Here is a 13,876-nt window from a genome sequence, read left to right on the forward strand (position 1 = left end):
CTTATCGAGAGAGACTGGATTTGAAACGGTAGCTCTTTTTTTGGCAGGAGCCAATCATGAGCTATCAGTGCACTCACAATCCACTGGGAATCGCAGGAGGTCAACATATATATATATATGTATATATATATATATATATATATATATATATATATATATATATGAATATAACAACCTAAACACTAAATTCATCACACAGCAACTTAACACTCAAAATAGGGCTAGGCATTAACAAAGATACATTCTCAAAATATCAATATCAATTTTGTATTGATTTCCCCCCCTTAATACGACTTAAAAAATACAACAAAAATTTAATATTTCTACTCTACGCTGCTAAAATGACATTTTATTCTCACAAAATTGTGGCTTCTCGTTAGATTACGATTTTTTTGGGGGGCTGAATATTTTGACTTCATTTTTGTTTTGTTTCTCGTAATACGACAATAATGTTTAAAGTTTACATTACACTAACGTGACGTTATGTACAATTTATGTAAAAAAAATCATCCTAATATTTAGACTTTTTTTCTTATAACTTCTGATTTAAATTCTATTTTTAGAATGTGCCACGGGCCACAAACGGCCCCCGGGCCATACTTTGAAGCGCTGTGAATGTTTCAGGTTTTTAATGACTCGGCAGGGTGACATTGAGCTATTGGAAAGTGTCGCCCCCGTGAGTCGCTATGAAGCAACTACAAGCCAAAAAGTTAGCCTGTTTTGTCTTATAAAAAATACATTATTGTCATTAAAGTCTACTACTATTAATAATGATGACAATAATAACACCTGTAGAGTTGTGATTTTATTCATCAGATCACACGTCAGCAGCTTAACTTGTTTGTTTTTTAATGTTTCTTCAGAGAGGCACGCCACATTTTAAAAACACGATCAACTTCAAACAAGTTCACCTTCAACTCATTTTCAGACATTCCTTGTCATTGATAACACTACTCTTCACTGATTGGCCGGGAGGAATCACATGGTTCTGGTGTGATGACAAATGATTCTACTCTATAAAAAGACTATGGTGTCAAATGTCTGTCACATGATCACATCCATCCGTTGGACGAGAAGTCCCGCCTCAGCTGCTCCGTCTGGTTCTGGTCCAGAGGTAGAAGAGGCGATCGGCAGGCGCCGCCGTGGAACCCGAACCACTCCATGGCCTGCTTGAGGGCGGGAACTCCCAACTTCCTGGTTACCTGGCGACACACCGACGCTGCAATTAACCAATCGGTGGCGTGTTATTTCGGTGACAGTCACGGGGCCGTTGCTGTCACTCACGGCGGCGTTGGGCTCGATGAGGCGCTGCTGCAGCTCTCGGGCTTCGTCCCAGCGACCGGACTTGCACAGACGCTCCAAATCGCACAGCTGCCGACCCAGCACGTTGGCGAGCGCACAGACTCCGCCCACCGCTCCTGGCAAGTCGGCAGTTTGTGTTAGGAAGGACGGAAATGCAAGATATAGCAATAAAATGTGCTTTTTTTTCTCATATATTTTTGACTTTATTCTCATAATATTACGAGAGTAAAGTTGTAATATTTTACGACTTTTTTCTCATAATATTACGAGAGTAAAGTGGTAATATTTTACGACTTTATTCTCATAATATTACGAGAGTAAAGTTGTAATATTTTACGACTTTTTTCTCATATTGCGAGAGTAAAGTTGTAATATTTTATGACTTTTTTCTCATAATATTACGAGTGTAAAGTTGTAATATTTGATGACTTTTTTCTCATATTACAAGAGTAAAGTTGTAATATTTTACTATTCTCATAATATTACGAGAGTAAAGTTGTAATATTTTACGACTTTATTCTCATAATATTACGAGAGTAACGTTTCCATATTTTATGACTTTTTTCTCATAATATTACAAGAATAAAGTTGTAATATTTTGACTTTATTCTCATAATATTACGAGAGTAAAGTTGTAATATTTTACGACTTTATTCTCTTAGTACGAGAGTAAAGTTGTAATATTTTACGTTTTTTTTCTCATAATATTACGAGAGTAAAGTTGTAATATTTTACGACTTTTTTCTCATAATATTACAAGAGTAAAGTTGTAATATTTTACGAATTTTTTCTCATAATATTACAAGAGTAAAGTTGTAATATTTTACGACTTTATTCGCATAATATTACAAGAGTAAAGTAATATTTTACGACTTTATTCTAATAATATTACAAGAGTAAAGTTGTAGTATTTTACGACTTTATTCTCATAATATTACAAGAATAAAGTTGTAATATTTTAAGACTTTTTTCTCATACATTTACAACTTAAGTTGTAATATTTTAAGACTTTTTCTCATAAATTTACAACTTTATTCTCATAATATTACTTTTTTTCTTCTTCTTTCTTTGTTAAGTGTTACTTTTTTTTCTCGTAAACATTGCGATAAGTTTTACTTTTTCTCATAAATGTATGTAAATGTAAATTTTTTTCCCGTAACTATACAACTTTCTCGTAATTTTCGGACTTTATTTTTGCCATATTACGACTTTTCGGAATTATAAAACTTTAAATAAATTTACAACATTATTGCCATACATTTATGATATAATATACATAAAGGAAACATTTTTAAAAAATATTGTACAATGTATGCATTTTTGCCTATGTGTGCGGACCGATATAGCCCCGCCCCTTTACCTTACCGACACAATAAGCCGCCATAAGAAAGCCCGCCGAGCCCGCCAACACCTGGAAGTCCTGCGACTTGGTTTTGTGGACGATCAGGCCGATGCGAGAGATCTGGAGGACAGGAAGAAGGACAAACGTGGTCACCTGAGGGCGCCACAAAGCTAACACGTCAACATAAACAAATGCAAAGCGCTGACTTTTTGGAGGATCTTTACACGCATCAAACGTGAGGAAGAGGAAGAGGAATGGACATCAAACACGAGGAAGGTTCATGAATAATTTCATGAGCTCCTTGTTTTGGTTTTTGCTTCTCTTTTTTTGTCACCTGAAAGCAACAAAAGTGAGGCGTTCAAAGGCAGCGTCTGACAAGCGTTGAGCTCAAACTCCGCAGGGAACAGAAGGCTCCGCCTCCCACGCGTCTATTTTTAACCCGTGACTGTCAATCTGTCAGTGATTGATCACTCTGTCACATCAAACACTGTGAATACTATTTTCTCCTCTCGTCTCACTAGAGTCCACATCACATCCTCCTAAATGGGAAAAGTCCTCCTCATACACGGTATGACCTCATGCTAGTTTATCAACATGTATGTTGCACAACATCGCATATACACAACCAATGTTGGAATAGCATTAAGGCTAAGTCCATACACGGTGCAGTCAAACTTTCAGCTTCTCAAAATCGATATGGTACCGATACCAATCAATTAGGATCAATTAGGATTTGACCAATTGTACCTGTTGATCAGGACAACCAGAGTCGAGCAGAGGGAGCCACCTGGCGTGGCCCAGCAAAGTGCACTATATTCGGGCACATGTACTGAGCAGCTGGTGTAAGCTATGGAAGTCAGGAGAACCGGAGTATAGAGCAGGAGGAGCCACCTGGCGTGGCCCAGTATGGTGCACTTTATTCGGGCACATGTTTTGAGCAGCTGGTGTGAGCTATGGAGGTCAGGAGAACCAGAGTATAGAGCAGGAGGAGCCACCTGGCGTGGCCCAGTATGGTGCACTTTATTCGGGCACATGTTCCGAGCAGCTGGTGTGAGCTATGGAGATCATAGGTTAATAGGTTAATTATTAATTAATATTAATACAATTAATATTAATAATGTAATTACTTAATATTTATTATTATTAACATTTATTGATTATTATTTAATTAATTATATATTTTTATTTTTATTATCAGTTATGGAAACAATTTGTAGTGTTATTGGGCGTTTTTAATAATTATTTATTAATTAATATTTATGTTAATATGTTATTTATTAATTATTAATATTTATAATCATATATTAATATAAATTAATTATTAATTAATAATATAATTAGTATTAATAATTTTAATTAATTATTATAGTTAAAAATTCGTAATTGTTATTCATTAATTTTCTACCGCTTTTTCCTCACGAGGGTTGCGGGGGTGCTGGAGCCTATCCCAGCTGTCTTCGGGGGAGAGGCGGGGTACACCCTGTATTGGTCGCCAGCCAATTGTTATTATTTAATTCATTATATATTTTTGATTTTTTTATTATCAGTTATGGAAACAATTTGTAGTGTTATCGGGTTCATCGGTATGACATCATATCGATCCGATGATGATGATCGCTTGGTCGTTATCGTGCAGCCCTAATGATAATTTACTAAGAGTAGAAACTAGCATGCAGAGAGACACTAAAGCGGGACAAAAAGCCGTCAGAATGAAAAGTCCTCCCTCAAGCTGTCTGCCTCCCGCCAGCCGACCTTTCACCCTTTGTCTCGTCGCCCACGAGGAGACTGCCGCCGTGCGCTTGACCCCTCCCCCGCCCACGACGCCCGACGTCTCCCAAATCACAAATCCATGCTCAAGTTTTTGCAGACACTTCCCACACAGCCGGCGTGCGTGTCTTTTCCCTGCAGCTGCAAACACAGCACTGAGCTCACTTTTCATTTCTTTCACTTTATTTGCTGCATAGTCAAACTTTTTCCTCTTTGCTTTCACCTTCCGGTAGCAAATTCCCTGGATGCCATATTTATGATTGTTTTATGTATTGACTGCTGATGTGTGCACTGATGTCAATGTGACTGAAAATATCTTTAAAAAAAAAAAAGCAGTCTTTCTTTGTTGGATAAAATGTTTCACACTTCCGAATTAGTTTGAATTTTGAAGTCAAACACGCCCCCTTGTGGTCAAACTGAGGGACGTCATCACGAAAGCGTCCCTCATTACGAATAAAGGAAGTGCTTCTCACATCTCCTCCGCTGTCTTTGAGTCCAGCGATGTTGGGATGTTGCGACAGACGAACCACCGCATCCAGCGGAAGCTCCAGGCCCGTGTTGGCCGGGACGCTGTATAGAACCACCGGCACCGCACTCCTGTCTGCCACCTGCAGGGGGAGACAAAGGCACATTTATGCGGTTATTACGATACTTTTCCGATTTTTTTTTAAACCTTTAGTGAGACCTTTGTGAAGTGTTCCACAAGGGCGCGGCTATCCATTTTGCCTTTGTAGAAGCAAGGCGTGACCACCAGGACGGCATCAGCTCCGGCCGCCGCCATCTTTTCTGTCAGTTGCAGCGTGGCTCTGCTGGCTGAATAACATCACAAAGTGCAATAACACACACACACACACACACACAATAACTTACATTCACAGCCTGATCCAGCCATGACCAGTTTGTCAGCAGGCAGCAAGCGTCTCACCCTCCTCACCACCTCCACGCGCTCGTCCTCCATCAGGTAAGGGTACTCGCCATTGGAGCCCTGGACCACCAGACCTGCAAACAAACAGATGTTTTTCTTATTTTTTACTTATTTTTATTTAATTTTTTTATTATTAATTGGTTATTTGACAGGTCGGAGCTACTTGTCAAATATTTATATCAAAGTTCCAGGCTCTATAGTACTTGATTGGGTTCCAGAAAGATTTGTGCAGTAGCACCAATTCAACACCAGAGGGCGACAAACGCCCGCTGCTGATCTGTGAACCCGATTTAACAATATTTATTAAAGTTGAAAAATATTTCAAATGAAAATTATTATTATTATGTGCTATCTTTTAATGAATAAAAGCTGTAAAGCAGTGATACAATTTAGCATGAGCACTTCTACTGACTGATTTTGGTCAGAGTTTCATACTATATTGTTAAAATAAAGTATGTTTACATTACATATATTATCTAATAATGATATTATAAAATTAACATAGCGTGTCTTTAACTTTTATCTACGTTAACTACATTTGTTTGGACCGGCATTGTTCGTGTCCGAGGCAAATACGTGCTTTTTTTTTTAAGAACCGGAAGTTAAGTGACATTTCCGGTTAACAGGTGGCGTTTTCCGGTCATTTTTATCTTTGACTTTCCACTCTACTGAGGTTAATAACTAAACAGGAAGTGGCGAATGTTGTTTTTTTTTATATTACTATGACGAAATGTTGCTACATTTACCTTTAAATGGTATCTGTGCGTACTTGTGAAGGTTCTGGTCCAACTTGTCGTAGTCCACGTCCTCCTGAGGGGTGAAGGGGGTTGCAATGGGCGGGTAGATCCCACTCAGGTCCAGCCTGGCAGCCGCTGCAGCTTCGTGGCTCCGGTTTCGGCGGCTCCAAGTTCTGACCCAGTGGGCCGTTCTCGACCAGGTCGTGGACCTCAGCATGACGTGGTTCTACTCTGAACTGACCCAGCTAACCGGACTGACTGGACTTTGAGCTGCCTGGTTAAATATTGACGGAAGTTCTGTTGGTTCTGCTCAGTTGTTGTCAAATGTTTGACTTTTCGTTTACCTACCGTAACGCTCATTGTCAGACCACGTGACACGTATTGTTAGGACTCGCGCGCTCTCTTGTGGCAGTTTGGACTCCTTGCAAACCCGGAAACCACAGACATGGATGGACGCCACATCGACTGGGTTCGTCCACTGCTGTCATACGTCAACGTCGCCGCCATATTGGGTGGGTCAAGTCTGCTCTGGAAATGAATACAAGTCAATGTACTTGCTGTCATAAAACGCCTTTCTACAACGAAAATTTAAGCTAATTCCTCTTGTTTCAATTCAACAATGCATTTTAGCTTGTCTTTTTAATAAACGAGAAGCATTAACTTACATTTCTTTGTAAAAAGGCGATTTATGAAAGTAGGTACATTCACTTGTATTCATTTACAGACCTGGCACATTCAATATGGCGGCAACGTTGACTCGATGTGGCGCCTATCGATATTTATGCCTGAAACAGCACAAACGAAAACATACGCATCACATTTCAAATTAGGTAACATATCATACGATACAGATGAAAGCTTATAAAATGTCATTTTAAAGGGGAAATAAGACGATCAAACGAGGTGATGAAGACACTCTCCCAGTTCTCCATTGGCCTTGACGTTGCCGCCATCTTGTGGTAAGGCGTGCATCACATCTTTCATTTTATCATCGTCATTATGCTTTGAAAGTTCATAAGTTTGACATTATCGTCATTATTCAAAGTCAAGCAATGTACTTTGGTTTATTTGACATATTATATTAATCTATTTGTCTTTTACAGGAGTTCAACTGCCACAGTTGTAGACTGAGAAGCCATGTTTGTAGTTCTTTAGCTACGGTGTTTACTTATTCAGGTCAGTGTAGTTTCAGCTTGACGAAGATGAGAAAATGAGTCAATTATGCTTCTATGTCATCATATTAACATAAAAATAATGTTTCTTCACCGCAGTGGAGCTGACTTCATGTTCTATAATTAGCAAGCAGTGACGTCACAGTGCAGAAGCCCTGAAACGCAGCAGCAGCAGAATCTCTTCCTCCACATGGACCGGAACCAGGCAGCAGCACGTGACGGAGGAGTCCCGGACTGAGAGCCCATCATGTCTGTGGAATACGGCGCCTCCTTCCTCTTCATCATCTTGCCTCCATCCAGGTTCCTGCTGCTCTCCCTGGCCGCCAGGCTCCTGCTCCTCCCCGGCCCAACGCTCGCCTTGCTCGGCTTCCGTCCGGAGGAGACCGGGGCGGAGCTGTCCGTGGAGGACGGGGTGCTGAAGGCCACCGAGGGGACCCGCTTCATGCTGCGGGTGTACTACTACTCCTCCTCGCAGAGGCTCAACCGGACGGCGGCCACTCGCACCAACAACGCCGCGCCCTGGATCGCCTTCATCGAGGAGCCGGCTCCTGGCCGGGAGGGCCAGGCTCGGCCCAAGAGGAACACGTGCACGGACGGGTCCACGTCCGATATCATGATCCTGGGCTCCTTCAAGTCGGAGTCCAGCCAGAACTCTGTGCTGGTGGAGCTCCTAGCCAAGGAGCTGCGACGCGGGGAGAAGATCAAATACTACTCCATGTGCGCCTTCGACGGGTCCAAGTGGGAACACTACCGGACTCGGGACTTCTGGGTGGCCGTGGTGGAGCGTTCGGCGGCTCCGGAACTGTGGCTGCAGGTCCTGGTGTCCGTGCTTCTACTCGGCCTCTCGGCGCTCTTCAGCGGGCTCAATTTGAGCCTGCTGGCGCTGGACCCCGTGGAGCTGCAGGTTCTGCAGAACAGCGGAACCGCCACGGAGCAGAAGTTCGCGCGGAAGATCGAGTCGGTTCGCCGGCACGGCAACTACGTGCTGTGCACGCTGCTTCTGGGCACCGCGCTCATTAACGCCTCGCTGGCGGTGTGGATGTGTCAGATCCTGGGCATGACGTGGATCTCCACCGCCATCTGCGCGTTGGGGATCTTCTTCATAGGGGAGATACTCCCGCACTCCGTGGCGTCCCGGCACGGCCTGGCTATAGCCTCCAGGACCATCTGGGTGACTCGGCTCCTCATGGTGCTCTCCTTTCCTATCTCCTACCCCATCAGCAAACTCCTGGACCTCATCCTCAATCAGGAGATCTCCAACTTCTACACCCGGGAGAAGCTGCTGGAGATGCTGCGTGTCACCGACCCTTACCACGACCTGGTCAAGGAAGAGCTCAACATCATTCAGGGCGCTCTGGAGCTGCGCAGCAAGACGGTGGAGGACGTCTTGACCCCGTTGGGTGACTGCTTCATGCTAGCCAGGGACGCCCTGCTGGACTTCAACACCATGACGGAGGTGATGGAGAGCGGATACACTCGCATCCCCGTCTACGAGGACGAGCGCTCCAACATTGTGGACATCCTCTTCGTTAAGGACTTGGCCCTGGTGGACCCGGACGACTGCACGCCGCTGAAGACCATCACGCAGTTCTACAAGCACCCGCTGCACTGCGTCTTCAGCGACACCAAGCTGGACACCATGCTGGAGGAGTTCAAGAAAGGTCAGACATGCTCTTTGTGACACTTTGACACTTGTCTGCGTGTATCACAGCATATCATAGCAAACCCCAGATACCATGCTAATGTAACCCAAAGTATCAGGAAGTGAGGCACAAGTATAAGTAACACATGACGTCTATGAAATAATCGCAGGACCAAATACCAAGTAGACCCGGCATATGTCATGTCATCGTAACCATGGCAACCGGGCCTGAACACAAACAGTAAAAGAACATCAGCAGTTAAAAAAAAAAAAAAAACACCAACAAACTTCAAAATGTGTCATTTTATGGCTATGAAGAGCGTGAATGCTAACTTTGGCTAACCAGCTGTTAGCCTGCTCGCACGCTTAAGAATATTAATAAAATATGATATATAATGTTATTGAACTGTGCAGCCGCATACAACAAAGTATCACAGTGAAGATTTGCAGGATGCTGCAGTCTCGTGGGTGAGATGAAGTCGGGCGGGGGGGGTGTGAGGGAGCTTATCGGCCAATCAGAGGCTCCCGTGGTGCGCCACGCCTCCCTGCTTTGTCAGCACTTTTTCATATTTAACAAGCGAGATTTAGGAAGACAGCAAAAGAGGAGGATGGAGTATAGAGAGGGCACCTTGGTTCGGGGAGGAGAGGGTGTGGTTGTCATGACGACGTGGCGCTAACAGGACCACCTCATATGTGCTATGCGGCTGTTTGAAGGCTTTATGTGTCTTAATGCAGGAAGTCCTTGAAGTATTCATTGATTGTGTCTGTCTGTCGTCTGGGCAACGACACCATGTTGTTGTTGTTTTGTTACTGTACCAACATACGTTTGCTTTCATTCTGGTCATTTTATGAAACACTATTATGAAACATATATCTTAAAACAATAACTTTAAACGGTGACTTAATGGCTTTACTGGAAATACAAGCACCTTAAATTACTACTTTTTTAAACAGACTACTGTATGGAATGCTCAACGACTTCCTGTGTCTTTTAGGGGGATCATGTGACATCAAATCCTGCATTTCCTTTATCTCACACACACACACACACACTCTCAAATGTGCATGGATATGTGCAAAAGTATTGGGACACACCCCTTCATCAATTAATGACTAAGGCTTTGTACTTAGCCTCCAACTATGAGGGAACACGTTTATTCCCAGCAAGCCCTCATAGAGGCGTACTTAAATACTAAACAACGTGGAAATACGAGCCATGATGCAGGATTAGGAAGAGTTTACCTGCTGAATTCTTTTTTTTTTTTTTTTACTCTTTTCTCTGATTTGCTTTCTTGTCAGCTGCTCCCCAGAGCATGCTTTCAAAACGATGTTTTGTTTGTTGACGATCAGCTCATTAAGCGTAAAAGCTTTTCCCTCCCTCGCTGTGGGCTGACCCACTTAGCTCAATGAAAGTGTGTGTGTGTGTGTATGTGTGTGTGTGTGTGTGTGTGTGTGTGTGTGAGAGGGGAGAGGATCTGATCCAGGAAGTTGACTAGATGCCAATGGAAGTGAAAAGAGTCACTGTTGGTATGTTAGAAACACTGAAGGCCTTGAATCAATCAAGCATTTACATAAAATGCTTCACACACACACACACACACACACACACACACAGGCAGGGGCGGATTTACTCATTGGGGCCCCCCATATCCTTGGACTGCACTGACTGTTAAAATGTTTAAAATGTATTCCTTATTATGTTTTATTCCTGATTTATTGTCCTAGTAGTAAATACTCCTAATATCCTCCTGTGGTGGTATTATTATTATTATTATTATTATTAGCCAACACGCTACTACTCTTATTGCTAACATGAAGCAACATTTCATAGACTTCACCTCTTTAATGCTTTCACCTTTGTAATGAGAAGCATCGATCTCATTACGCTCTCATTACGCTCTCATTACTACTGCGTTCTCCGTGACGGACATCGACCATAGCGATGCTGCTGTGGTCGAGGAAAAAAGTTGCCACCTTCGATGGTTTTCATCTGTTTGTGTTCCTTTTTTGCCTTCTGATCTTCTACGCTGTACTCTACTCATTAGTTTCTCATTAGTTCCTCAGTAACTACTCATTAGTTCCTCAGTAACTACTCATTAGTTCCTCATTAGTACCCCAGTAACTACTCATTAGTTTCTCATTAGTTCCTCAGTAACTACTCATTAGTTCCTCAGTAACTACTCATTAGTTTAATTAGTTCCTCAGTAACTACTCATTAGTTCCTCAGTAACTACTCATGAGTTCCTCATTAGTACCCCAGTAACTACTCATTAGTTTCTCATTAGTTCCTCAGTAACTACTCATTAGTTCCTCAGTAACTACTCATTAGTTCCTCAGTAACTACTCATTAGTTCCTCATTAGTACCCCAGTAACTACTCATTAGTTTAATTAGTTCCTCAGTAACTACTCATTAGTTCCTCATTAGTACCCCACTAACTACTCATTAGTTTAATTAGTTCCTCAGTAACTACTCATTGGTTTCTCATTAGTACCTCAGTAACTACTCATTAGTTTCTCATTAGTTCCTCAGTAACTACTCATTGGTTTCTCATTAGTTCCTCAGTAACTACTCATTGGTTTCTCATTAGTACCTCAGTAACTACTCATTAGTTTCTCATTAGTTCCTCAGTAACTACTCATTGGTTTCTCATTAGTTCCTCAGTAACTACTCATTGGTTTCTCGTTAGTACCTCAGTAACTACTCAATAGTTTCTCATTAGTGCCATAGTAACTACTCATTAGTTCATCATTAGTTCCTCAGTAACTACTCATTAGTTTATCGTTAGTTCTTCAGTAACTACTCATTAGTTTATCATTAGTTCCTCAGTAACTACTCATTAGTTTCTCGTTAGTTCCTCAGTAACTACTCACTAGTTTATCGTTAGTTCTTCAGTAACTACTCATTAGTTTATCATTAGTTCCTCAGTAACTACTCATTAGTTTCTCATTAGTTCCTCAGTAACTACTCACTAGTTTCTCATTATGACCTCAGTAAGTACTAATTAGTTTCTCATTAGTTCCTCAGTAACTACTCATTAGTTCCTCAGTAACTACTCATTAGTTCCTCATTAGTTCTTCAGTAACTATTCATTAGTTCCTCATTAGTACCTCAGTAACTACTCATTAGTTTCTCATTACTTCATTATTTCCTCAATAACTACTCATTCGTTTCTCATTAGTTCCTCAGTAACAACTAATTCGTTTCTCATTAGTTCCTCATTATTTCCTCAGTAACTACTCATTAGTTCCTCATTTGTTCATTGGTAACTACTCTGTGCCTTAGTTCCTCAGTAACTACTCATTAGTTCTTCATTAGTTTTTCATTAGTTCCTCAATAACTTAAAAATATATATATAAAAATATAATATAATATAATATAAAAAAATATATTAATTTTCATGTCTCTTCATTTCTCAGGTCATTCATTCCTCAGTAACAACTCTAAATGTATGTGCTTAGTTCCTCAGTAACTACTTAAAATGCATGTACTTAGTTCCTCAGTAACTACTCTAAATGCACGTGCTTAGTACCTCAGTAACTATTCTAAATACGCGTGCTTAGTTCGTAGGTAACTACTCTAAATGTAACTACTCTAAATGTGTGCTTTAGTTTCTCAGTAGCTACTTGTTTGTTTTTCATTGGTTCCTCAGTAACTACTCTAAATGCATGTGCTTAGTTCCTCAGTAACTACTGTAAATGTAACTACTCTAAATGCGTGTGCTTATAGTTCCTCAGTAACCACTCTATCCCTTAGTACCTTATTGCAAAGCCAAACCAAGAAATGTTGTGGTGTTTGTCAGGAAAGTCTCACCTGGCCATCGTGCAGCGCGTCAACAACGAGGGCGAGGGCGACCCCTTCTATGAGGTGATGGGCATCGTCACGCTGGAGGACGTCATCGAGGAGATCATCAAGTCAGAGATCCTGGACGAGACCGACCTCTACAGTGCGTCCGCAGAAACACCTGACTCCGTTACACCATCCTCATCATCATCATCATCCTCATCCTCATCCTTGTGCGTGTCTTCATGTGTGTACGCCGACAGCCGACAACCGCAGCAAGCGTCGCGTGTCTCATCATGAGAGGAAGCAGCAGGACTTCTCCATCTTTAAGCTGGACGAGAACGAGATGAAGGTCAAGATGTCCCCTCAGCTCCTCCTGGCCACGCATCGATTTCTGTCCACAGGTGAGCACCAATCACACGTCTGCGTCTTCACAGTTTTCATCTCTCCGATTGGTTGTCTTTCCAGAGGTGGAGCCCTTCAAGCCCGCCCACATCTCCGAGAAGATCCTGCTGAGGCTCATCAAGCACCCCAGTGTGGTCCAGGAGCTCAAGTTCGACGAGAAGCACAAGCTGGCGTCGCAGCACTTCCTGCTGCAGCGCAACAAACCGGCCGACTACTTCATCCTGGTGCTGCAGGTTGGAGAGCCGATGTCCCCCGTGAGGCTTTCATGGCGATCACGTACTTCCTGGTTCTGCTCCTTTCAGGGTCGGGTGGAGGTGGAGTTTGGCAAGGAGGCGCTCAAATTTGACAACGGAGCTTTTTCTTACTTTGGGGTTCCTGCCCTCATGCCAGCAGGTACACATCCACGTCCATCTTCTGGCTTTAGGTCCTAGGAATACCTGGAGGACCTGAAGGGGTTCAAGGACAAAGGAAGGGACAGGAATAAGCTACACCAGGGGTACCATAAGCTAGACAATAATAATAATAATATATTATGATAATATTATTTATAGACAATAGATGATAGATAGATGTACAGATAGATGTAAATTGCACAAATAATTTAAATATATATATATATATTATAATTTTATTTTATTTATTATAAATTATAAAACAAATTTTTTGTTTTATAATTTAAATATATATATATTTTATTTATATTTATATATATATTTTATACTTATATATTTATTATTGTTATGCAATTATTATGTAAGCTACTACTTTTATAATTTTATTTTATTTATTTAATTTTTTTATT

The 13,876-nt window shown here is 41.6% G+C and overlaps 2 protein-coding genes across 7 annotated transcripts in view; one reads left to right on the forward strand and one right to left on the reverse strand.

Moving 5' to 3' along the window:
• Nucleotides 1–792: 792 nt before the first annotated feature.
• Nucleotides 793–6,555, reverse strand: hoga1 (4-hydroxy-2-oxoglutarate aldolase 1). Its single transcript, XM_058086029.2, has 8 exons — nucleotides 6,422–6,555; nucleotides 6,083–6,347; nucleotides 5,282–5,410; nucleotides 5,097–5,224; nucleotides 4,885–5,019; nucleotides 2,668–2,764; nucleotides 1,285–1,418; nucleotides 793–1,202 (listed from the first exon to the last, which is right to left on the reverse strand). Exons 2-8 carry the CDS (start codon nucleotides 6,288–6,290, stop codon nucleotides 1,053–1,055), a joined length of 981 nt encoding a protein of 326 aa, XP_057942012.2. The 5' UTR covers nucleotides 6,291–6,347; nucleotides 6,422–6,555; the 3' UTR covers nucleotides 793–1,052.
• Nucleotides 5,839–13,876, forward strand: part of LOC131137740 (metal transporter CNNM1-like) — a 10,023-nt gene continuing 1,985 nt past the window's right edge. The window contains exons 1-8 of one of the 6 annotated variants that reach the window (XM_058086017.2): nucleotides 5,839–6,542; nucleotides 6,954–7,032; nucleotides 7,177–7,249; nucleotides 7,345–8,906; nucleotides 12,689–12,832; nucleotides 12,933–13,073; nucleotides 13,138–13,307; nucleotides 13,377–13,467. In XM_058086017.2, the coding sequence (XP_057942000.2) occupies nucleotides 7,493–8,906; nucleotides 12,689–12,832; nucleotides 12,933–13,073; nucleotides 13,138–13,307; nucleotides 13,377–13,467 (1,960 nt within the window). In that variant the 5' untranslated portion in view covers nucleotides 5,839–6,542; nucleotides 6,954–7,032; nucleotides 7,177–7,249; nucleotides 7,345–7,492. Of the gene's footprint in view, nucleotides 6,543–6,835; nucleotides 8,907–12,688; nucleotides 12,833–12,932; nucleotides 13,074–13,137; nucleotides 13,308–13,376; nucleotides 13,468–13,876 lie in introns of those variants that run through there. The other 5 variants (XM_078793602.1, XM_058086018.2, XM_058086019.2 and 2 more) reach the window with 5 other exon arrangements.

This window comes from Doryrhamphus excisus, linkage group LG9 (genome assembly GCF_037039965.1).
Source record: "Doryrhamphus excisus strain RoL-2023G ecotype Guam linkage group LG9, RoL_Dexc_Guam_v1.1, whole genome shotgun sequence".
Lineage (NCBI taxonomy): Eukaryota > Metazoa > Chordata > Actinopteri > Syngnathiformes > Syngnathidae > Doryrhamphus > Doryrhamphus excisus.

Coding starts and splice junctions, on each gene's coding strand:
- hoga1 (XM_058086029.2), bottom strand. CDS start 6,290: ATGCTGAGGTCCACGACCTGGTCGAGAACGGCCCACTGGGTCAGAACT. Junction 5,225..5,281: donor GGCTGGATCAGGCTGTGAAT/GTAAGTTATTGT, acceptor GATGTTATTCAG/CCAGCAGAGCCACGCTGCAA. Junction 5,020..5,096: donor TTGTGGAACACTTCACAAAG/GTCTCACTAAAG, acceptor CTCCCCCTGCAG/GTGGCAGACAGGAGTGCGGT.